We start from the raw sequence: 23,361 nt of genomic DNA on the forward strand, positions 1-23,361 counted from the left end.
CCCGCCGTGCATGCAGAAGGTCCGAGGTTCAGGCCCCAGGGGCATCTCCAGGCAGGGCTGGGAAGGCCCCCTTTCTGCAGCTGGCTGTCAGTGTAGCTCCTACTGAACTAGATGGCGCCATGGTCTGACTCAGCAGAGGCAGCCCCTCTGGGAGGTCCTGGCAAGGCCAGAGCGGAATGCGAATGCGGGTGGCCCACCCGGATTCTCTTTGGCCTATTCACAAGGTGTCAGTGGGTGGGGCCTTCGGATGGTGGCTATGGAAGGCTGACTGAGAATGGAATGGAGTATCCTGACAGAGGGTATGGCTGGCTGGCTGGAAACCTTCGGACAGGAGCTCTCTGTGTTGCAGCATTTGTAGCAGGTGTGGGGAACCTTTGGCCCTCCAGGTGTTGCTACAACTCCCATCAGCCCAGCAAGTATGGCCAATGGCGGGGTTGATGGGAGTTGTAGATCAGCAACATTTGGAGGGCCAAAGGTTCCTCAGCCCTGATTTGTAGCATCGCAGGTCTCACTCGTGGTTTTTCCAGTTAGATTTTGGACAGTAGAACAACTGCTCTTGCTTTGTGGCGTTCTTGGTGTTCTAACTGTGTCCCTGAAATCTTGGTCTGGACTGCCAGCTCATTCCTGTACCATATCCCAAAGGGTAAGGGGGCTGCCAGGGGGACGTGCAGGGGCCTTGCTCTGCCCAGGAGGGGCATGGGGGCTGTCTGAATGTAAGTCTCTAAGCCTGGGTAGTTTTCACTTTCTGCTTTCTGTGTGCAGCAGAATCAATGGGCAATACTAGGAGGTGCAAGCTGAAGCTTCCTTTCTCTTTTTACGTTCATCTGTCTGAGAGATTTTATGGGTGCTGTTTATAAACATCACTCTTCCCCCTGAGGGCTTTTTTAAGCTCTTGGACTTCAGATCTGGGTTGAGCTGCATAATTTGTTAAAATATCCTCCCCTCCGGAAATTGAGGGACAAGGTGGTGAATCCCCGGCAGATGTGCTTGGAGGAAACTGCTTATGTAGATTTATCCAGTCTGGTTTCAAGTCTGGTCATGGCCCCCAAACTGGGAGCTGACCTCCCACCGTTGACCACCGCTCTGTGAGGTGGGGGTTGGGGGCACCATCTGGTCCCCTCCCCCAGTGCATTTAACATTTATATGAAGCTGTTGGGAGATGTCATCAGGCGGTTTGCTGAGAAGCGTCACCAACATTCAGGTGACACCAAACTCTTTTCTCTCTCTGCCATCTGAATCAGGAGAGGCAGCCTAGATGCTGCATTGGTGCCTAGAGGCAGTGATTGGTTGGATGTGGGTCAAAAAATTGAACCTGAATTGAAGCCAGATGGAGGCATTGGGTGTTCTGAGTTCTCTGATCTGAGAGTTGGGGAGTGTTTGGCTCTGAGGTGGATGCCTGCCCCAGAAGAACATAGGGCTGTAACCTCGGGGTGCTCCTGGATCTGACATAGTCACTGGAGGCTCAGGTAGCCTCTCTGGCTATGACTGCCTATCTCCAGGTACGTCTGGTTTGCTAGCTATGGCCCCTTTTGGACAGAGATGACTTGGCCACTGTATTCTGTGCTTGGGCAGTCGCTATATTAGACCATTGCAATATACTCAGCATGGGCTGCCCTTTAAAATGGCTCAGAAGCTGCAACTGATTCAGAATACAGCAGCCAGGTTATTGGTGGGGACAGCTGTAAGAATACATCAACCTGTTGCAAAGCAGCCGCACTGGTTGCCTGTTATCTTCTGAGCCTAAGGCAAAGTGCTCATGCTAGTGTTGAAAGCCCTAAACAAATTGGGTACCAAATACCTGAAAGACTGCCTGCTTCCCTATAGACCCCCCCCCCGGCATTCAGCTCAGTGGAGCACTTCTGGTCATTCTGCTGCTCTCAGAGATTGGGGGGGGGGAGAGTGGATCGTGAGGGGGCCTTTTCAGTGATGCCCCCAGAATGTAGAACTTCCTCTCTACAGAGCTTCATCTGGCACCATCTCTTTACAACTTCTGTTGGTTGCTAAGGTGTTTTTCTTTATTCCAGCCTTTGAAAATTGAAGAATTTATTTTTGAGTCTTCCTTGTATTAGTAGTTATTTATTTCATTTATGAATTGCTTCCTTGAGGCTCCCTGAAGCAATTCACAGAACAATCAAAACAAATGAAAGTTTCATATTGGGGGGGGGAGTTAAAATACTTGCATATATAAAAACACTTAAAAACATCTGTATATAATAAATTTATATATGTGTGTGTACATGTATAGTTTTGGAGTTATGGCTGTCATTTTTTCTTACCTGTATTGTGCTTTAAATGCTGCAATCCATCCTAGGACCTTCTAGTGACGGCCAGGCATGAAATGCAACCACACACAGCCAAATAAAATGAAGAGGCTTAATGAGCCTGTGATTCCTTAGATCAGCCTTCCCCAACATGGTGCCCTTTGACTGCAGCTCTTGTCTGTCCCACCGTCATATGACTGTGCTGGCTGGGGCTGATGGGAGCAATTGGTATCACCCGTCCTTCAGTTTTGCAACAAAGCAAATGTCTCAGGAAACAAAAACGGATCCGGGCCGGTCTTGAGATGGCTGCTCTGGCCAGAGATGCCACAGGATTGTGGCATTCATGAAGAAAAAAATTAAATGGCTGTGCCTGGTCTTGCAATAAAATGGGAATCTTTCCTTGAACACTTTTTAAGTAAATGGGGTGGGAATGCTTTTGGCATTTTGCCAGCTGCTGAATTTCCTGATTTTTAAAAAATGAGACAGAACCGTAGTCTGTGACATCTGTAGCAATAAGAAGGCTATTTTAGAGCTTGAGATGCAGTAAAAGTTCTCCAGGGAGGACATGATGTGTCCCTTCAAAGGTTTAAAAAGTGTAATGTGTGCCCCAGTAAGTGCCAGTTCTCTGGCAGGACTCTTTGCCCACATCCATATAAATGCAAGTAAGTTTCCAAAGGGATGGGAGGCTAGGACTTGGCATCCATATCTATTAAGAAAGGAGATTAATGACTCTGCAGGCCCTATAAGTTTAGTGGATGCAACGTCTAAATTGTATGCATGCTTCCTTTAAAATAAGCCACTGGACTGGCAGAACAGTATTTTGCATCACTGTAGAAGGACAAGTGGGATTTAGAGGCTCTGCTGACCAACACTTCATTCTGCAATGTGTTATTAATAGAGCTGCCTGAGGTTTTGAGCAGTATCTCTCTGCAGCATTTGTTGACCCGCCTGCTGCGTTGGGCAGCGTAAACAGAGAGGGAAACGAGCCTAGGCGGAAGGGCTCTTTATGCTGATCCAAACTTGCTCTGCAAGTGGGGCTGTGAGGACTGGAGGTGGAAAGAGAGCAAGTGCCCGATGGATTCCTCCTTTGAGCAGGAGGGGGGATGCCAGAGGGGGGTGGGCTTGTGGCACTGCTCCCACTTAATTTTGATGGGTAACAATATAATGCACACCCTGCAGGGAGCAAAATGTTTTCTGGTTGCTGTCCAGGCTCAGAGGGAGGTGTTCCTTTTTCTTTTTTGCAGTTGTTTATTAAAGCATTAGCCACTCCTCAGCCCAGGCTCCCAGAGCAGCGTGCATCAAAAGAAGGTGCCATACAATTACAATGAAAAATTGCAGCACATACAAGTCCAATGTAAAATAAAAATAAATGAAATGTTATCTTAAATTGATTCTGCAAAATACTTGGGTGCAAATTGGTGCCCCAAAGAGAAGTAAGTCTGTGCCAGGTGAACCTCGCTGGGAAGGTCAGGTCCATGTACAAAGACACCCCAGCAGTAGGCGGTGTGGGGAGGGGCACGGGGCCTCTGAGGCAGAGAAGTCTCAACAGTCAGCTGGGCAGTTTCATGTAGGAGCAAGTGGCCAGGGAAGGTGCCTTCATCCCAAGCTGTTCGTGGATTCATAGATTGCGGGTTTGATCCAGGAGTCTGAACTCAGACATGGCCAGGAATTGAGCGTATTTGTGTGGACAGTGGCATAAAGCCCCATCTGGTTGGTCCCAGTCAGAAATCTTGCCATTACATTTTGCGCTGTCATTTCCAAGTACTGTGCGAGAGAAGCACCACGTGCATTGCATTGCAGTAGTCTAGATGAGGTGTAAGGAAGCTTGGCTCACTCAGTGGGCAGGTTGTCGCTGTCTGGGAGGGGTCACAATTTGGAGAAAGTGTTTTGAGCCTCAGAGGTCATTTGGACCTCCAAATATAAGGCTGGGTTTAATAGCACCCTCAGACTGCTAATTCAGTTTTTGGGGGAGAGCACAACCCCGTCCGGAGCAGGCTGGCAACTCCCGATCCAGATGAACCACCAGCCCACAGCACATCTATCTCATCTGGACTGAGTTTCAGTTGGTCCCCACCCCCAGACCTGCTACAGATGATGTGGACTACGATTCGACACCTCCAGAGATTCACTGTGATGAAAAGTGGGGAAACTCCAGCAGTTTCATATAAATGCTAAATAGCATTGCGGACAAAACAGAGCCCCACAGAACATGTTTTGGACTGCAACTCCCATCATCCTTGGCCATGCTGACTGAGGCTGATGGGAGTTGTAGTCTAAAAAAAATAAAAATCTGGAGGGCACCATATTGGCTACCACTGCCCTGCTCAGTACAGGCTCTGCAGTGCAGGATGTGACTGCAGCACCCATGACGGATGTTCTTCTGGCCTCTGCTTGAATGCCTCCTATGGAAGAGGGCCCAGCGCCTTTTGAGGCAGCCCGTTTCACTGTTGGAACAGCGAGGAAGCTCCTCCTAATGTTTCGCCAAAACCTGCTGTACTAAAACTTCCCCCCATTGGTATACTAGTCTTGCCCTTTTGGAGCAACAGAAAACTAGTCCGCTCTGTCTTCTGCACAACAGCCCTTCAGATATTTGAAGGCAGCCATTACTCTTCTCCTTGATCTTTTCTTCTCTGGCCTAAACATACGCAGCTCTTCCCACCGTTCTGCATAGGGCTGGCTTACAGACCCCTTTGCTATCCTGGCTGCTCTCCTCTGAGCACGCTCCATTTTGTCAACATCCTCCTTAAAATGTGGCACCCAAAACTGTATTCGGTGTTCCAGATGTGGCCAGACCAGCGAAGAATAGAGTGGAGCTGCTTCTTCTCATGATCTGGACATTATTACTCCTGTTAATGCAGCCTAAGATTGTATTTGCCTTTTTAGAAGTTACATTGCTCTTCTGGCTCATATTTGCGCCTTAGATTTTTTTTGTGGGGTGAGTAGTTAAATGCCAGAATTTACATTTATCTCTATTTAATTTTATCTTCTTTGTTGTTTGTTTCTGTCTTCTCTGGTGTTGCTTATCTATCCCAACTCCATGTTCTATGAAATTTGATGAGCATCCTCTCTGTGCCCGCATCCAGTTGATTTATAAAAATGCTGAGCTGCACAGGACCTGGGGCAGAATCCTGAGGCCCTTACTGGAGACCTCCCCCCGGTTGGTGCAGAACCATTTAATGAGCACTGGTTGGGTACGGCTGTTCAACCAACTGTGGGTCCACCTAACAGGGATAGTGGCCAGTCCCGTTTGGATGTCATGGGACACTTTGCCAGAAGCTTTGCTGAACTCAAGCTCTTCTGTGTCCAGAAGGTTCCCTTGATCTTCCCAACTATCAAAAAAGGAGATACATTTGGTCTGGCACGACTTCTTTTTGACAAACCCATGCTAGCTCCTAATATTCTTCTAGATGCACACACAGACTGGGCCGCTTAGTGAGCTGGCCTAGAATTTTGCCCAGTGGTCTGTAGTTTCCTGGATCGCCCTCGGCACCCTGCTCCCTTTTTTGGTGATGACATTTGCCCACCTCACCTGTTCTTTAAGAATAATCCAGGATCATGGTCTGTGGCTACTTCAGCGCTGGGGGCATGGGTGAGGGTGGGTGGGTGGATTCATGTGGCCTGGAGACCTGAGCTCACATGAAAGCAGCTGGGCCTTGCCTCGCTGCCTCCTTGCTGGCCCTACTTGCCCTTCTGCCTTTCTCAGGCCATCCACAAAGGAGGAGGCGGCAAAACAGGAACAGAGCAGCTCCGCTTTGTCCCGGTCACCTGTTAGCGCTCCTTCCCCGCTCCTTTCAGGACATGTACCCCCGCCTTTTCTCTCCACACTTAGCCAAAGGAGCCCCTTGGGGTTATTTTTAGCCCCCCCTCCCGGCAAGCCTCCACTCACTCTGGGCATTAGCCTTCCTGAGGCCACCCTTGAGGGTTTGGGGCTACTCTATTGCCTCCCCCGTTGGGTATCTGTCACAGCTCCTGCCCGTCTCCTTTCCAGCCCTCAGCTCCTCAAAAGGCTCCCCCGGCCACTGCTTTAGCAGAGCCCCCCCCCCGTTTCCCCTTCTCACTGGGGTATTGTGTGATTGCGCCTTCAGCGTTTCACCTTTCAGAGCCTCCCTGTTCAGAGTCTCCTGCGGCATCCTGGCTGAAGTCTTTGAAGTGTGCGTCCTCAGTTTCCATGTCTCCTCCCTCGGTCACCTTCCCAGAAGGTTCCTGCCACTGCCACTTCATTGGCCAATTCTTCCCTCTTTGCCACAATTACGTCCAGGGTTCAGAATTGCCTTGTTCCCCTGCCTCAGCCTTCTGGGAGATGATTCGTGAGCAATGCAAGAGTTTATGGGCTGTCCCATTCCTAGCAGAGTTAGACTTCCAGCACCTTGCCACCCTGGGCTCCTACAGGGAGGAAGGGAGGGATATAATGATAATAATCCCCTCATGACTCCTGTGGCTCTCTAGTGGACACAACATCATTTTTCCTTCTGTCCGCACCCAGATCCTTCCGTTCCTAGATCCACAAATTCCCAAGCGGGTAAACACATTCTTTACATGGGATTTTCATTCTGCCTTTCTTTTGGGTCTGTTCCTTTGGAATGAGGCATATACCCTTCAGTTGCTATATTCCAGCCATGGATCAAAGCCACCGTGTCTTAGTCAGAACTTGCTTACCCTCCTGTATTAGGATTTCAGATTCATCCTGTTTGTTTCTCAGGTGTTGGAGGCCACGAGAGATGGACCTTCCCTGCAGATTACCTGCAGGACCTCCACTGTCCCGCTTCCTCCTTTGCCACACGTGCTCTTGACCCTCGGACTTGGCTCTGAGCTTTTGCCTCCTCACTGGGTTTAGTCGAAAGCCCTCTGTAGTTTAGGGGCTTGTGAAGTTCCTCATAGAATCATAGAGCTGGGAGGGGCCTATAAGGCCACTGAGTCCAAACCCTGCGCAATGCAGGGTTAAAGCATCCCCAACAGGTGGCTGTCCAGCTGCCTCTTGAAGGCCTCCAGTGTTGGAGAGCCCACCACCTCCCAAGGTCATTGGTTCCATTGTACTGCTCTAACAGGAAGTTTTTCCTGATGTCCAGTCGAAATCTGGCTTCCTGCAACTTGAGCCCATTATTCCGTGTCCTGCACTCTGGGACGACCGAGAAGAGATCTTGGCCCTCCTCTGTGACAACCTTTCAAGTACTTGAAGAGTGCTATCATATCTTCCCTCAGTCTTCTCTTCTCCAGACTAAACATGCCCAGTTCTTTCAGTCTCTCCTCACAGGGCTTTGTTTCCAGTCCCCTGATCATCCTTGTTGCCCTCCTCTGAACCCGTTCCAGTTTGTCTGCATCCTTCTTAAAGTGTGGTGTCCAGAACTGGACACAGTACTCCAGATGAGGCCTAACCAAGCGTTGCTGTTCCCGTGAGGGGCAGCTCCTCTTCCGCCAGGCAGGAGCCCTTCGTTTACTTGGGGGGGGGGGTTGGCCATGGCCCAAGAAACCAACACTTTCCCGATGACCCCGTCTGCGTACCCACCTGTTCTCTCCCAGCCGCCTCACGTTTGACAGGAAGGAGCGATGAAAACGCCACTCCTGCCTCTGGGTCCTCCTTTCGTTTTCCTCCCCAGAGCCTGTTAGAGTTCCTACATGGATCAGCAGAAATGGATGGCAGTCGGTGGGTCTGAGCCTTGGCAGCCTCTCCCTCTGGGACTTCTTGCACCCACTTCCCGAGAAGGCCTGCCTGTGTGCATCGGCTTCTGTCCCCGTAGGGTGGCTCCAGCCCCCTGCCCCACATGTCCTCCGTTGGCTGGTGGTTGGACTCCCACCCTTGAGGGTCGGCATGTCCTCCTTACTGTTCTCTGGAGGGTGCGGTATGGTGTTCCCAGGGTCTTCCCATGGGCAGAGCTGTGGCATGTATTCTCCCGCTCTGACTGTGTGTCCCGATCTCCTGTGGGGCTAGTTCTGGTTACCCTTTGTCTTCCTCTTCCCTTCCTTTAAAGAGGTGTGCCTCAAGCACCCTTTCCCCTTCTTTTCCAGCTGAGCTGCAGCTGTGGCCAAATCTGCCTTCAGGTAGGAAGGCAAGCGTGGATGAGCAGAGGCCCTGCAGTTCACAGCAACGTCCCTGTCAGGGCTGGCATGGCCAGGATATGGAGTCCTTCCTGCAGAGCTCACCTGACCTGACCACCCAGCTGCCTGCTTTGGGTTCACCTGGCTTTTCATAGCCGGTTGACTTGAGTGATCCAGGTCAGGTGACTCAGCAGCATAAGCAAGATGGGGGAGGAGCCAAACAAAGAGATGGCCCCGCCTGCACAGTAGCAGGCTGAATGAGCAGCCTAAGGCAAGAGAAAAAGCCCCCAAACAAATCCAGCTGCAGAGGCTGCCCCTCCCTGGGCCTTGCGCCTCCTCCTGATGGCCCCGATGGAGAAGGGCCAGGCCACTTGGAAGAGCACTGTGGGAGGAGGCAGAGGGGTGCCCCCGGGGTGGGCAAGGGTATCTGTTTTGCTGACAAGGATGCTGAAAGGTGAACTATCCCTTGCGTCCAAGCCAGATTTGCTCCAGGTCTTCTGCTGCAGCTTATGCCGCTGTCATCCCTCTTGTTTCATCAACCCCACCCTGCCCAGCCCCCAGGGCCCTGCATAGGCCACAGGAGTCGTCCTCGCTGGGAGAGGGTGTGTTTTGGAGCAGCCCCCATCTCTGTGGCTGTGCCACCTCCGTATGCCAGAGCGTGGCCTGGGCTTTGCCCGGATGCTGGCAAAGTTGGCCCAATTTGTCACACCCAGACTGGGTTTCAGTGATTGCTTCACTCTTTGTTGGTCTGTTGGACAGTGAAAAAAGTGGATAAGAGAAAAATCAACTCATTTGAAATGTGGTGTTGGAGGACAGCTTTGCGGATACCATCGACTGCAAAAAAGACAAAGAATTAGGTGTTAGAACAAATTAAACCAGAACTGTCACTACAAGCTAAAATGATGAAACTGAGGTTATCATACCTTGGACACATAATGAGAAGACATGATTCACTAGAAAAGACAATAATGCTGGGAAAAACAGAAGGGAGTAGAAAAAGAGGAAGGCCAAACAAGAGATGGATTGATTCCATCAAGGAAGCCACAGACCTGAACTTACAAGATCCGAACAGGGTGGTTCATGACAGATGCACTGATTCATAGGGTCGCCATAAGTTGTAGTCGACTTGGAGGCACATAACAACAACAAGCAAGACGGAAGAAGAATTTGGGCTCAAGCTGTAGGTTCTGACTACAAATCAGAAATCCTGAACAAATCCAAAGCTTTTAGTTGTTTCGACTTCCACGAAATGGGGTCTTTGAATAGCCATATAATAGCAATATATTTGATGATCTACCATGTAAAAAAGGGAAACCTTTTGTGGGTCACTGTTCCCCCCCTCCCGCTTACCTGGGCCTACTCCATGAGATTTAACAGAGGTGTTTGAAATTGAGAATTGTAGAACAGCATTAGAAGGGGCCTGTAAGGCTATCAAGTCCATCCCCTGCTCAATGCAGGATCCAAGTTAAAGTATCCCCAACAGGTGGCTGTCCAGCTGCCTTTTGAATGCCCCTAGTGGTGGAGAGCCCACCATCTCCCTAAGTTCTTCAAAATAAATGACTCAGATCCCTGTATTTTCACATCCCTGCCACGTATGTAAGAGCTGACTTAACAACTCAAGGGAGAACAAGTTTCTTTATCAGTAATCACGTACTGGTTGAAATAGCATTCCACAGAAGACACTGATCTTGGAAGCCATTGCCTGAAGTCTAGTGCGTGCCTTCGTGCATGAGTGGATGTACATACGTGTGTGTAAGCAGTCACCGAAACGTGCAGGCACCGTATTCCAGAATGTGTTGGACCTTTGGCATAAAATGTGTAGATTTAGATGCATCCCTGTCATTAGTTGGGAACAAATGATGGGTCTTGGCGTCCTAGTAATGTTGGAACATCTCTAATCCCCTTAAAAACCTTTTCCTTTTACTAATCTTTTATAAGAGTATCTCATAATTTAAAAACTGTTTCCACACATTCACAGTCTGCTCGCTAGGCAGGGCCTGTGGAACACTTAAGTTCCAAACTATGCCTTCCCAATATTTAGCTGGCCTTATGGGGTCCCCAGAGGGGCACTTGCCTGTTTGCATCAAATATAAACCTTGGATTCCCAGCTTTTATTCAAGAAAAAAGTTAAGTTTCTAGCATTTGTAGAACCTGAGATATGAGGCAGAATGTGCAGAGGCTCTTCTCATTTCTTTTGTGAAAAAACACACCTGCTCCCACCTTTCAGTTGGTATACTTTTCAGAAATCACTCTTCATTGTTTGTGCCTGTACTGCAGGGGGTAGGACCGTGGCTGAGAGCGTGTGGATTATGCCAGTCTTGCAAAGCCACCCAGTGGTGTTTTTGCTGAAGGGAGGGGGAAGGTTGTGCATAGCAGCCCTCAAGTGTAGTCTGGTGTTGAACTAGTGAAATGTAGTGGGCAGGTGGGGCTGTGAAGCTGATTGTTGCAATAGTATAATTAATGAAGGGAAAGGCGTGGTTTGGATGTCGCGTCCTTCTGTAGATGGAGAGCAGGTCTACCTGTTGAGAACCAACAGAAGGGTAGGCCTGGAATGCAAGCTTGTCAGAGGCCAGGCCTATCCAGGTTTCACCCCTGCTCTGTCACCAGACCAGCCAAAATCATGGAATAGTAGAGTTGGAAGGGGCCTATAAGGCCATCAAGTCCAATCCCCTGCTCAATGCAGGATGAGCAGGGGGTTGGACTTGATGGTCTTATCGGCCCCTTCCAACTCTACCATTCAATATCCTGGCTGATCTGGTGACAGAGCATGGGTGAAACCTGCTAGACCTGTTCTCAGATGCTTGTTGCGTTTGTTGTGGAGGATTTGGTTGGCTCCCCTCTTGGAAGATTTCTGCGGGATGCCCCGTTACTGCAATGCACCTGTGAACCAAAGGGGGTGTGCCTGGATCCCATGGGTTGTGAGAAAGGTAGAAAATCATGTGCTATATTGCATGTAATGTATACTGTGGGGAAGAATTTCTGATAAGTTTCTTTGTTGTGCTATCAAATTTTTTATTTATTTATTTAATTTAATTTATATACCGCCCTAAGCCCGAAGGCTCTCTGGGCGGTGTACAAAAAGATAAAAAAACAAGCAATGTATAAATACAATAAATACAATAAATCAAGAAAACAAAACAAACAAACAATAAAAGAACCAAACAACATCCAAAATACAAATAATGATGAAAATGCTATTAAAACACACTTTAAAATGCCTGGGAGTATAAAAAGGTTTTCACCTGGCGCCGAAAAGATAGTAGCGTCGGCGCCAGGCGCACCTCATTGTAGAGGCTGTTCCACAGTTCGGGGGCCACCACAGAAAGGGCCCTGGTTCTAGTCACCACCCTCCGAGCTTCTCGATGGGATGGCACTCGGAGGAGGGCCTTAGATGTTGAGCGCAGTGTCCGGGTAGGTTCATATTGGGAGAGGCAGTCCACCAGGTATTGCGGTCCCATGCCATGTAGGGCTTTATAGGTCAAAACCAGCACTTTGAATCTAGCCTGGAAACAAACAGGAAGCCAGTGCAGACGGGCCAGAACAGGTGTTATATGAGCGGACCTTCTGGTCCGCGTCAGCAATCTGGCCGCTGCATTCTGGACTAGTTGTAGTTTCCGAACAGTCTTCAAGGGCAGCCCAACGTAGAGCGCATTGCAGTAGTCCAGTCTAGAAGTTACCAGAGCATGAACAACTGAGGCGAGGTCGTCACTGTTCAGATAGGGACGTAGCTGGGCTACCAGGCGAAGATGGTAGAAAGCATTCCGTGCCACCGAGGCCACCTGGGCCTCAAGTGACAAGGAAGGATCAAAAAGAACCCCCAATCTACGCACCTGTTCCTTCAAGGGGAGTGTAACCCCATCAAGAACAGGATGAACATCCTCCATCTGGGCAGAGAAGGCACTCACCAACAGCGTCTCGGTCTTGTCTGGATTGAGCTTCAGTCTGTTAGCTCCCATCCAGTCCATTATCGCGGCCAGGCAGCGGTTTAGCACGTTAACAGCCTCACCTGAAGAGGATAAAAAGGAGAAATAGAGCTAAGAAATGTGGTTGATTTCAATAAAAATGAAGATCCTTTTGATCTGGACAACTCAATACTATAGGATAGCCTATAGGTAAGGATATACGCCTTTTCCAGAGAATAATCTGGAAGTCACCTTGGAAATTGATTGAATAATTGCTGGTTTAATACGCTTTATTAGAATATCTGCTGAAAGTGGATTTTGGGTGGAAAGTCCATTATTGTAACGGCCTGTGGCTAAACGATGAGCCGTGTCTACCCTTCCCAGGTCCTGTCAGGTGAGCCTAGCCTGGGGTCTCATTCTGCTTGGATCGAGCTAGATCTTGCATCAGGGAGGAGACCTGCAATTCTCCTGCCGGTTCTTTGATCCAGCACTCTCCAGAGTTTTGTAGTCTGTTTTGGTCTCGTAACTCTCATCAGCCCGCACATCACACAGCAAGCAGCTCTTGACTCATGGGAGGGCACCGGGCTGGGGGAGGCTGACCCACTGCGTGGTGATGGTCTGGTAATACCTTACCCTCCTACTCACAGGGATTTTGGGCCCTTCCTGTTTTTGGCTGGCCCAGCCTGGCTGCAAGTGAGCCTTTGGGGAAGATGTCTTGAATGGGACCAGGCGGCTCTGTCTCCCTGCTTGCTTTGCCCAAAGTGCAAAAGGCCTGTTGCTCAGGGGTGGCCCAAAGGTCCCTGATGCGCTCCCCAGCGGGTGGCAGCAGCCCCTCTCTGCCTTGGAGAGGTGCTGTCAGTCAGTGTGGACAATACTGAGCTCAGTAGACACTGGCTGCTCTCGGCATTTGGCCTGTTTTTCTGTGTGCCCCTCCCCTGAGCTCTTGAAATCCCCCTCCAAGGCGACTTCTAGATTCCCTGCCCGTGGAATTCAGGGAAGGGCCTCCTAGCTCAGCGGTGGATCATCTGCTTGGTGCAGAAGGTCCCAGGCGCAGTCCCTGGTGCCATCTCCCCGCAGAGCTGGGAGAGTGCCTCTGCCGGTCAGTGTAGGGACACTGAGCTAGAGGGATCCAGGGGCCTGCAGTTTCCTGAGGAGCGCTGGGCACAGGCCACCCTCCCAGGCCAGGGACATCCTGGCTGAACCAAGGCCATGCCCCCCTCATTTTGGGTGCTGTGGAAGGGCCCCCTGCCAGAACGGCTTGTGGGTCCTTCCAGGGGGGCCCGGTGGGGCGGGGCCCCCTGGAGGCTTTGTCCATTGGAGCAACGTTTTGGTGAATGTGTTTCTCCTTTTGCTAAGCGAGGGGTGGTGGTGGCCTCAGCCGTGTGTCACCGCTCCGAGGGGCTGCTGGTCACCTCCTGCTGGGCAGCCCAGGCCTAGAGCCCCACCTCGGGCAGGCCCCCGCCTTTCCACCCGCACGGGGGTGCTCCCCTTCAAGTCCCAGCCCTGGGAAGCCAAAGGCGGAGCAGGGGAGGAGGGGGGGAGGGGGTCCCCTCAGCCGCAGAGGAGGCCAGCGGGGGCGCACGCGCGCTGGGGTCGTCTCTGGGCCCAAAGGGAGCTGGGGGTGGGGTGAGAAAGCGCGCGAGCGGAAATTGGGTGGAAGACGAAGGACTCCTTGGCTGGCCGATCGTAGGAAGGGGGAGGAGCGGCCAATGGGGGCGGGCGGTGCTCTTTCCGGGGGGCAGCCCGAGTGCCGAGTGGGCACCAATGCGCAGTGCCTCTGGCGATGGCTGCTGACGCTGCGCATGATGCTGCCGGGGCATGGCGCGCTCTCGGGCGGGGGCCGGCCTGGCGTGCGCAGCTCTCACCTCCCCCGCCAAATCTGAGGCAGCCGCTCGTCGGCCGCGCTGAAGGGAAGTGCGCCCGGGCACCGTCTCTGAGCAGCCTGGAGCGGTGGGCATCGGCGCCGCCTCCTGCTGCTCATGCTGCCGTGGGCGCCTTGGCTGCCTCTGATCAGATCTCCGGCCGCCCACTGGCAACTGGCAACTGCCGGCTCGGGCGCCGCCTTGTGGCTGTTCGCTGCGTCCCGCTCCCCACGCAGCCCGGCACCCGCTTTGCCTGGAAAAGCCGCACCGGCTCCCCTCCGCACCTTCCCCTGCGTGGCTAACGGAGGTGCTTGAATTTCAGTAGGTCTACCGTGAGTAGAACTAAGTAGGCTAGAACCCCAGCTGCCCCTTCCTTTTGGTCTGGCACCCCTAATAAAAGGTAGTGGGGGTCCCTCTTAGGGCAGCTCCTCCTCCTCGGACAGGGTAGAGAGAGAGCGCCTGCGCTGTCAGTAGCTGAGCGGCAGAGATCCTGCGGTCAGTGCCACGTGTGGCAGCTGTGAGAAAGGGAAGTTCTGTGCTGGGGAAGGGAGGGAGACTAGAACTGCCAGCGTTGTAAAGCCTTTATGGGTCAGCAGTACAAATGCTTTGCACTGCAAAGCTTGGAAAAGGTGCAGAAAAGGGCAACCAGTGTGTGACTTGTGGGATAAGTCATTGACTTAGAAGCCTTTAAAGAGGGGCAGGTTAGATAAATCGGGGGAGGGGAGGAGGAAGAAGAGACGCCTCTCAGTGGCTGGGGCCCCTCACACGTCCAGAGGCAGGTACGCTTGCTGAGGGTGTGTGGTGTTGAATGTATATCCTCCCCCCTTCCAAAGGAACCCAGGGCAGCAGTGGAGGGCAAGCGTGTGCCTCAAGATAATGGAGGAGGGGGCCTCTGGACAGGGGGAGTTTTCTTAAAGGGGCCCTGCTGTCTCTCCTCGGCTCCCGAGTGACACAAGCAAAGATGCTTCACGCATCTGATTTCTGCACGGTATGTAGCCCATTCCTGCAAGTTGAAGTCAGCTGCTGGATCTTTAGAATAGCCCAGTGCATAGGTCTAGAAGGGGGACTTTTGTTCCGGGGGTGGGGAGCGGTTTAATCTTCAGTGTGTTGCATTTGCCTTCAGTTGGCAAGAGGGAAGAACCGCCCCTTCAGCAGATCTTAAAGCAACTGGAAGCCTCCTTTCAATGGGTGGCCTCTGCTACACTCCAGTGGCCAGCAGGAGTACAGTCTGCTAGCGGAGAGAAGAGGGCCTTGCAGCTGCTGGCTTTCTGACTACACTTAGAGCAAGACTGGGGCAGAATAACTGGGGCGGATTCCTGCCATGAGACTCCATAGCGATTGACTTAGAAGCCTTTAGAAAGGGGCGGATAGGAGGAGGAGGAGGAGACGGCTATCAGTGGCTGGGGCAGCTACGCTTGTTAACTTGCAGGTTTACTTTTAAAGATCTTGCAAGGCCCTGGCTGAAAGGCTCAGCGAGTCCTGTGATTGTAAAGCTGGTCAGTGGGCTTCGCTGCCTCCTTCCTTGCCCTCAGGTGGGCCTTTTCATTCTTCAAATTGTACTGAAGGGCATTCCCCTGTAAGCATGAAAAGAGGCACAATGGAACTGAGCCCCCCCCACCCTGATTGAAATGAAGGAGATGGGTGGCCGGCCTCTTGCCATTGCCCAGCAGTCCTTGCATACATCATCATCGTATTATTTATATTTGTCACTTACTACGAAATCTTTTGTCTCAAAGCAACTTACACTTTTTAAAAGCATCTAATATAATATTTTAAATACATCAGATTATAAAAAACAACTAAATGCTTAAATAAAGCGCTCATCCAACAACAGCATAAAAAGGGCACCTCCTACCCCGCCCATCTAAAAGATGAACACCAATTAGGAGCAAAATGCCCAGGGGAATAAAAACGTCTCCACCTGACACCTAAAGGCTGACAGCGATCACAAGTGTCAGGAGAGCCCTTCAGCAGCTGGATGTGGTCCAGTGTCCTGTTCTCATAGTGGCCAACCACTATGAGCCACAAGCCAGGGCCTGAGGGTAACAGCAGTGGCCCCTGCAACTGGTATTCAGAGGCACCCTGATCCTGGAGAGTGGCTTATAGCCAGCCTGGCTAGTAGCCATCCTCCTCCTATGAATTTGTGTAACCCGCTTTTGAAGCCATCCAAGTTGACAGCCATCACTGCTTCTTGTGGGACCCGATTCTACAGTTGAACAATGTGTGCTATGTGCCAAAGTTCTTTCTTTTGTCTGTCCTGAATCTCCCACTGCTGTGGTTGTTATTTGCCTCCAAGTTGACTATGACTTATGGCGACCCCATGAATCAGCAACCTTCAAGAGCACCTGTCATGAACCACCCTGTTCAGATCTTGTAAGTTCAGTCTGTGGCTTCCTTTATGGAATCAATCCATCTCTTGTTTGGCCTTCCTCTTTTTCTACTCCCTGCTGTTTTTCCCAGCATTATTGTCTTTTCTAGTGAGTCATGTCTTCTCATTATGTGTCCAAAGTATGATAACCTCAGTTCCACATTTCTGATCTTTACTTATGCCACTGGGACTAAGAGAGAGTTCAGATGTTGCCTTGCCTGGCCAACATGCAGCCATTATGCTTACACGCACATAGACCACTTGTGCAAGCAGCAAAGTGGGGGGGGGATTTTATGCAATTTCAAGTAGATGTTGGCCAGGGAAAGTCACATCTCAGCCAGCTGGGCAGGCTCTTTCCTACAAGGCACTGTTCCTCTGTGGCTGTTTCTGGTGGGTGGGAAATGGCATGTCACCTGCATCATTGTGATTCGCCAAAGATGAAGCCAAATAGTTAAAACTTGTGGTTGTTAACATGTAGATTAACTTTGTACATGAGAATTAAACGTGTGTAGGGAATTCTTGTTGGAAACTGCCTGCCCCAAACAGCAGCATCTGAGCAGATGTTCTCCTGGTGAGTCTGGTTTGAGTCTGGTCTCCTTCACAACCTCCGTTTGGACCATCGAGGCAGTTGCTGAACAGTAGAGCCCATTCTTGACACGCAGGAAGTCCCACGTCCAGTTCAAAAGTGTTAGCGGGTTTCAAGTGAAGGGAGAGGCTTCTGAGGAGTCGCTGCCGGTCAGAGGAGACCACAGTGCGGCCTTTTCTCTTGCAGAGCTAGGAGGGCTCCCAGCTGGGCCTCGACTGTCCAGCAGAGGACGCTGTTGCATCAGGAAAGAGACCCTCATTGTTCGTAGGAAGCAGTTTGGGGGCTTTGAGGCTAGGCTGGGGGGGGTCGTGTGCGTGTCTCCCGGCGGGGAGCTGAGCATGACGGGGGTAGCAGAGGAGGGGAACGGTCGGAACCTCCCGAGTGTGGAAGGGGGCAACTGTGGTTCCCCCAGGACTGGTGTGGTTGGTTTGCGTTTTGCGGGCCAACGCGTGGAGGTGCTAGCCCAGGGGCGCCTCTTATCCCAGGCTTGGGTGTGCCTGCCTCAGGCCCTTCCAGCCAGGGTGGGTGGTGTCGCGCCAACCCCGGGCCGGGCCACCTCTTGGGTGAGGCGCCTTTCTTCAGCTGTCGGGCCTCCGCCGCTCCCAGGAGGGCGGGATCCACGCCAGAGTTTGCGAGGTGCTGCTGCCGCTGCGGAACCAGGTTGGGGCATGTCGGCGGGCTGGCTGCGTGAGCGAGCGAGGAGCGACCGGCGGCGGCCGAGAGCAGCGCGGCGGAGGTCTGGCCGGCCGGCGGGCCGTGAGGCGGCGCCTGCGATGCCCAGGAGCTGGCCGAGCCCGCCCCTCGAGGATGGCTGCCGAGGGCTGGCGCTGGAGTGAAGCAGGCCGCCCCCCGGGGACCCCCCGCGCCTGCCCCCGTCGGGCCGTGAGCGTCTGCGAGTCCCTGGACCACCTGCACGGGGTCCCCGCCGTCCAGGCGGCGCTGCGGGCGGCCGAGCGGCAGAGGCACCGGCCCAAGAGCCTCTGCTCCGTGGGCAACGGGCTGGACCGCAGCCCCCTCTGCGCCGCCGAACCCCCCACCCGCGCCCGGAGCGGCTTGCTGGAATTCCTGCGCGTCCGCTTGCCCCGGCGGCTCGAGGAGGCCCCCACCGGCACGGCCGGCCTGCCCCCCTGCTCGCCCCCCTGCTCCTCCTCCGAGGGCGGCGGGGCCTTCCTGCGGGGCGGCTCGCTGTGGAGCAGCCGGCGCTGGCATCTCTTTGGGGGCCGCGGCGGCGAGGGGGCGCGCAAAGGCTTCAGCGCCCTGCGCAAGAGTTTCAGCTTCCGCTTGCGCCGGGGCCAGGAGTTGACCCGGTCGGGCTCCGGCCTGCTGCGCCCAGCACGCCTCCGCACCCGCAGCGAGGGCGACGCCAACTCCCTCCACGCCTTCCCCAGCAAGCGGGACCTCCTGTACCCGGACGGGGCACACGTTCGGGACCAGCGCGGCCAGGACGGTGGCGGCGGCGGCTTCTGGAAGCTCCTCACCAGCCGCCTCCGGCGCCGGGAACGCTACGACGGCCGCTCCTTTAGTCCCCTGGAGCCCCGCAGCGGCTCCTCCTCCGCCTCCCTGTGGAGCCGGCAAGGCGCTGAGCCCGTCCTCGTGTCCGTTGGGAGCAGCAGCAGCAGCGGGTGGGCGCCGGGTAAGTTGCGCTGCAAAGCATGTGGGGGGGCTGGACCCACCTTGGAACCGGCGGGGAGGGTTTGGCGGGTGCCAGAAGGGGCCGGCGGGAGAGGATCAGCTCTGCGTGCAGCAGCTCCGGGGCTCAGGCCCAGCAGTGGCACCTGAAAACTGGCAGACCTGCCTGAAACTCTGGAGAGCTGCTGCCACTCAGTGTGAACAGTACTTAACTCGAGGGAGTTTAATCCTCCTCGTGTAGTTTTGCCTAATAAGTTTCTTTTGTCTCTGGAAAAAGTTTTGCATCTTTTAATCTAGAATTTTGTTGTTGTTGTAAAGTGGTTTGCAATGTTGAATGATATGCCATTCCAGCAATCCTGAGAGGTAGACCACTGCCATGCTTAGATAGGATCTGAGGCTGGGCTTGTTAAAGTGCACTTGGAATGAGTCCACAGCAGAGCTGGGGCAGGCAAATTGCCTTCTTCTGTGGGGTGTTCATACCCAGCAACAACAGGAGCTTTTTCCTTGGCTTGGGCCTGTCTGACCTTCTGGCTGGGCTCTGGGGGAACTCTTGGCGGTGCCAGAAGCACCCTTGGCCTTGGTGCCGAAGCTGCTCCAGAGATAGCCAGGGAAACAGAGTTCTCCTGTTGCCTCTCCTGGGGGGGGGGGGAGGGGGGGTTGGCTGGCTTCCTCCCAAGCAATGGGCCTCGTTGCCCCTTGCAGCTCGATGGCACTGCCTAGCCAGGCCCTCTGCCCTTTGCCTTCCCCTGCTCTGTCACAGTTTGCCCGCAGACCACTCCAGAGAACAAGGGGATGCTGGAGCATTTTTGGATGAGTCCAGCAGGTGAGCCTAGGAAAGTCCTTGTCCCTGGACTGCACGAGGGCCAGGAAGGGGGGTGAGAGTCTGTCTGCACCCCCCACCAAGGAGGGCTCAAGTGCCCTCCCAGACCTCCTAGCAAGGCCGGGGGTTCCCTTTGCTTACAGGCTGGGCCAGGCACCCCCCTCTTCCCCCCTTGCAAAGCCCAGGTGTTCAGCGTGTCTGAGGTGCAGGTGGCCATGCTCCATTCCTTTTCCGTTTTCCTTTACTGCAGCTGCCGCCCTTCATCTTGCTGAGGGTGGTGGGTGCCAAGTGCAAAGGATTCTGGGCCCTTGAGCCAAGGAAGCGGACTGCCACGACTTTTCCATGGCTGACTGGTTAGTCACAGACACCATCCAGCAATCTGAGATAGTCTGTTTCCTTTGGACCATGTGACTTTTGCCTATCCAAAGCATGTTTTCCATGTCAGCCACTGTAGTCACTAATCCATTTTCATTAGCTTTCTTTTCTTTTTTTTTAATAATTTTTATTCAAATTTTTCAAAAGACAAACAAAACAAAGTCAAAAAACATAACAATACAACAAAAGAAAATAAAATAAAATAGTTGACTTCCGATTTGTCGCAGATCAGCTATAAGTATATAATATATATCAAACCTGTCCCTTAATATATACATACAGGATCACTTTTCTCCATAGGCTATCTTAGTTAATCGTCAAATGCCAATATCATCATTTTATTTTGATCTTTCAACAAAAAGTCTAAGAGAGGCTTCCATTCCTTAAGAAATGTGTCTGTCGATTTTTCTCTAAGTAGGCATGTCAATTTGTCCATCTCTACTAAGTCCATTAATTTCAATAGCCATTCTTCCGTTGTTGGTGTTGATTCCATTTTCCACTTTTGTGCATATAATAATCTTGCTGCCGTAATCATATATAATATTATTCTTCCATATTTCTTTTCTATTTGTTTATCCATAAAACCCAATAAAAAAAAATTCTGGTTTTGACTGAATATTTATCTTTAGAATTTTTTGCATCATCCTACCTATCTGTGCCCAAAATGATTTTGCCTTTTTACACAGCCACCACATATGATAAAATGATCCTTCTTGTTGTTTACATTTCCAACAAACATTAGAAACATTACTATACATTTTTGACAACTTTTCTGGAGTCATGTACCAACGGTACATCATTTTATAGAAATTTTCTTTAAGATTATTCATTTTCATTAGCTTTCTTAATTAGCTATGGGGCAGGGACGTAGCTCAGTGATAGTGCATGTGCTTTCTGTGCAGAAGCTCGCAGGTTCAATCGTAGCAGAGTAGAGTTGGGAGGGGCCTATAAGGCCATCAAGTCCAACCCCCTGCCCAATGCAGGAATCCAGCTTAAAGCATCCCCAACAGGTGCCTCTCCAGCTGCCTCTTGAAGGCCTCGTGTGGGAGAGCCCACCACCTCGATGGCATCTCCAGGTAGGGCTGTGAAAGCCTCCCTGAAACCCTGGAGAGACACTGCCGGCCCGTGCAGACAGTGCTAAGCTAGATGGACCAAGGGCCTGACTTGGGGCAAGGCAGCTTCCTCTGTTCTTGTAGCAGTGGAAACCAAGACACCAGTTGGTTGTCAGGGCAGGAACCAAAGCCAAGAGGCTGCTTTTCAGGCCGGGTGGGAGTTTGGTCTTGTGAGGGGGTGTGAATAGCAAAGGACTAAAGTTATAGGGGAATTTCCCAGTCTCTTGAAGGCCTCAGGATTCAAAAGGGGATGAGGATTTTAACCCTGTGAGGTTGGCCAGGTGAATTGGTCAGATCTTTGTATGATCAGCAATAGTTTTGAAAGAAACCAGCAGGCTCTTCTCTGTTTCCAGATGATCCAGGGATTGATAGCCCCTGGGAGAAGAGGCACGCCCTGGCCCCTCGCTCAAATCCTAAAGGGCTTGCCTGCCTGCCCCTCCAGAGGGTGAGGGGCTGCTTGTGAACTGTGTAGGGTGGGGTCTGGAAATTTTCTGCTATGAACTTCCTGAAGTTATATTAGCATCCAATTTATTTATTTATTTATTAAACTTGTATACCGCCCCATAGCCGAAGCTCTCTGGGCGGTTTACAATAACTAAAAACAAATACAATTTAAAATACATCATTTAAAAACAATTTAAAAATTTAAAACATATAGAACACATGCTAAGATGCCTGGGAGTAGAGGAAAGATGACCTGGCGCTGAAAAGATAACAGTGTTGGTGCCAGGCGCACCTCGTCAGAAATAGAAGGCCCTCTCCCTTGTTGCCATTCTCCGAGCTTCCCTCGGAGTAGGCACCCGGAGGAGGGCCTTAGATGTTGAGCGTAGTGTAGGGGTGGGTTCGTATCGGGAGAGGCGTTCCATCAGGTATTGTGGTCCCAAGCCATGTAAGGCTTTATAGGTCAATACCAGCACCTTGAACCGAGCTCGGAAACATATAGGCAGCCAGTGCAAGCAGGACAGAATCGGTTTTATATGTTCGGACCATCTGGTCCCTGTTACCAATCTGGCCGCTGCATTTTGCACAAGCTGCAGTTTCTGAACCATCTTCAAAGGCAGCCCCACGTAGAGTCCATTGCAGTAATCTAATTTAGAGATTACCAGAGCATGGACAACTGAAGCCAGGTTATCCCTGTCCAGATAGGGACGTAGTTGGGCCACCAACCGAAGTTGGTAGAAGGCACTCCGTGCCACTGAGGCTACCTGAGCCTCAAGTGACAGAGTTGATTCTAGGAGAACCCCCAAGCTACAAACCTGCTCCTTCAGGGGAAGTGCAACCCCATCCAGAACAGGTTGGACATCCACCATCTGGTCAGAAGAACCACCCACTAGCAGCATCTCAGTCTTGTCTGGATTGAGCCTCAGTTTATTAGCCCTCATCCAGTCCATTGTCGCAGCCAGGCACCAGTTCAGCACATTGACAGCCTCACCTGGAGAAGATGAAAAGGAGAAGTAGAGCTGTGTGTCATCAGCATACTGATGGCAACGCACTCCAAAGCTCCGGATGACCGCACCCAACGGTTTCATGTAGATGTTGAACAGCATGGGGGACAGAACTGACCCTTGCGGAACCCCACACTGGAGAGTCCAGGGTGCCGAGTAATGTTCCCCAAGCACCACTTTCTGGAGGTGACCTGCCAAGTAGGAGTGGAACCACCGCAATGCAGTCCCTCCCACTCCCAACTCAGCCAGTCTCCCCAGAAGGATACCATGGTCGATGGTATCGAAAGCCACTGAGGGATCAAGGAGAATCAACAGAGTCACACTCCCCCTGCCTCTCTCCCGACAAAGGTCATCATACAGGGCGACCAAGGCTGTTTCTGTGCCAAAACCAGGCCTGAAACCCGACTGAAATGGATCCAGATAATCGGTCTCATCCAAGAGTGTCTGGAGCTGGCCTCCAACCACTCGTTCAAGGACCTTGCCCAGGAATGGAACATTTGCTACCGGCCTATAGTTAAGATTTTCTGGGTCCAGGGAGGGTTTCTTCAGGAGTGGTCTCACTACTGTCTCTTTCAGGCAGCCAGGGACCACCCCCTCTCGCAGAGAGGCATTAATCACCTCCCTGGCCCAGCCGGCTGTTCCATCCCTGCTAGCTTTTATTAGCCAAGAAGGGCAAGGATCCAGCACAGAAGTGGTGGCACGAACCTGTCCAAGCACCTTGTCCATGTCCTCAAGCTGCACCAACTGAAACTCGTCCAAGAAATCCAAGTCTGATTTTTTTCAGCGATCCCTTAAGTGAGTCTCCCTCCCCCCCCACTCCCTATGCCTCTCATCACATTGTTCAAGACAACTTCCCCAAGAAGAGGTGTGTAATATGTGTGTGTGTGTTGGTCTCTGCTATCGGGAGATCTCTCGGGTCCTTCGGGCTGGCTCCTCTGGATACACGCATCGCATTACACCGCTGCCAA

At 52.0% G+C, this 23,361-nt stretch overlaps 1 protein-coding gene across 4 annotated transcripts in view; it reads left to right on the top strand.

Annotated features, from left to right (window-relative positions):
• Positions 1-23,361, top strand: part of AGAP3 (ArfGAP with GTPase domain, ankyrin repeat and PH domain 3) — a 132,031-nt gene that overhangs the window by 23,689 nt on the left and 84,981 nt on the right. The window contains exon 1 of one of the 4 annotated variants that reach the window (XM_061585634.1): positions 17,436-18,645. The exons of the other annotated variants lie outside the window; for them this stretch is intronic. Within the exon in view, the coding sequence (XP_061441618.1) occupies positions 17,820-18,645 (826 nt within the window). The 5' untranslated portion in view covers positions 17,436-17,819. Of the gene's footprint in view, positions 1-17,435; positions 18,646-23,361 lie in introns of those variants that run through there. 4 annotated transcript variants of the gene reach the window in all.

Source organism: Rhineura floridana, chromosome 10 (genome assembly GCF_030035675.1).
Source record: "Rhineura floridana isolate rRhiFlo1 chromosome 10, rRhiFlo1.hap2, whole genome shotgun sequence".
Taxonomy (NCBI): Eukaryota; Metazoa; Chordata; class Lepidosauria; order Squamata; family Rhineuridae; genus Rhineura; species Rhineura floridana.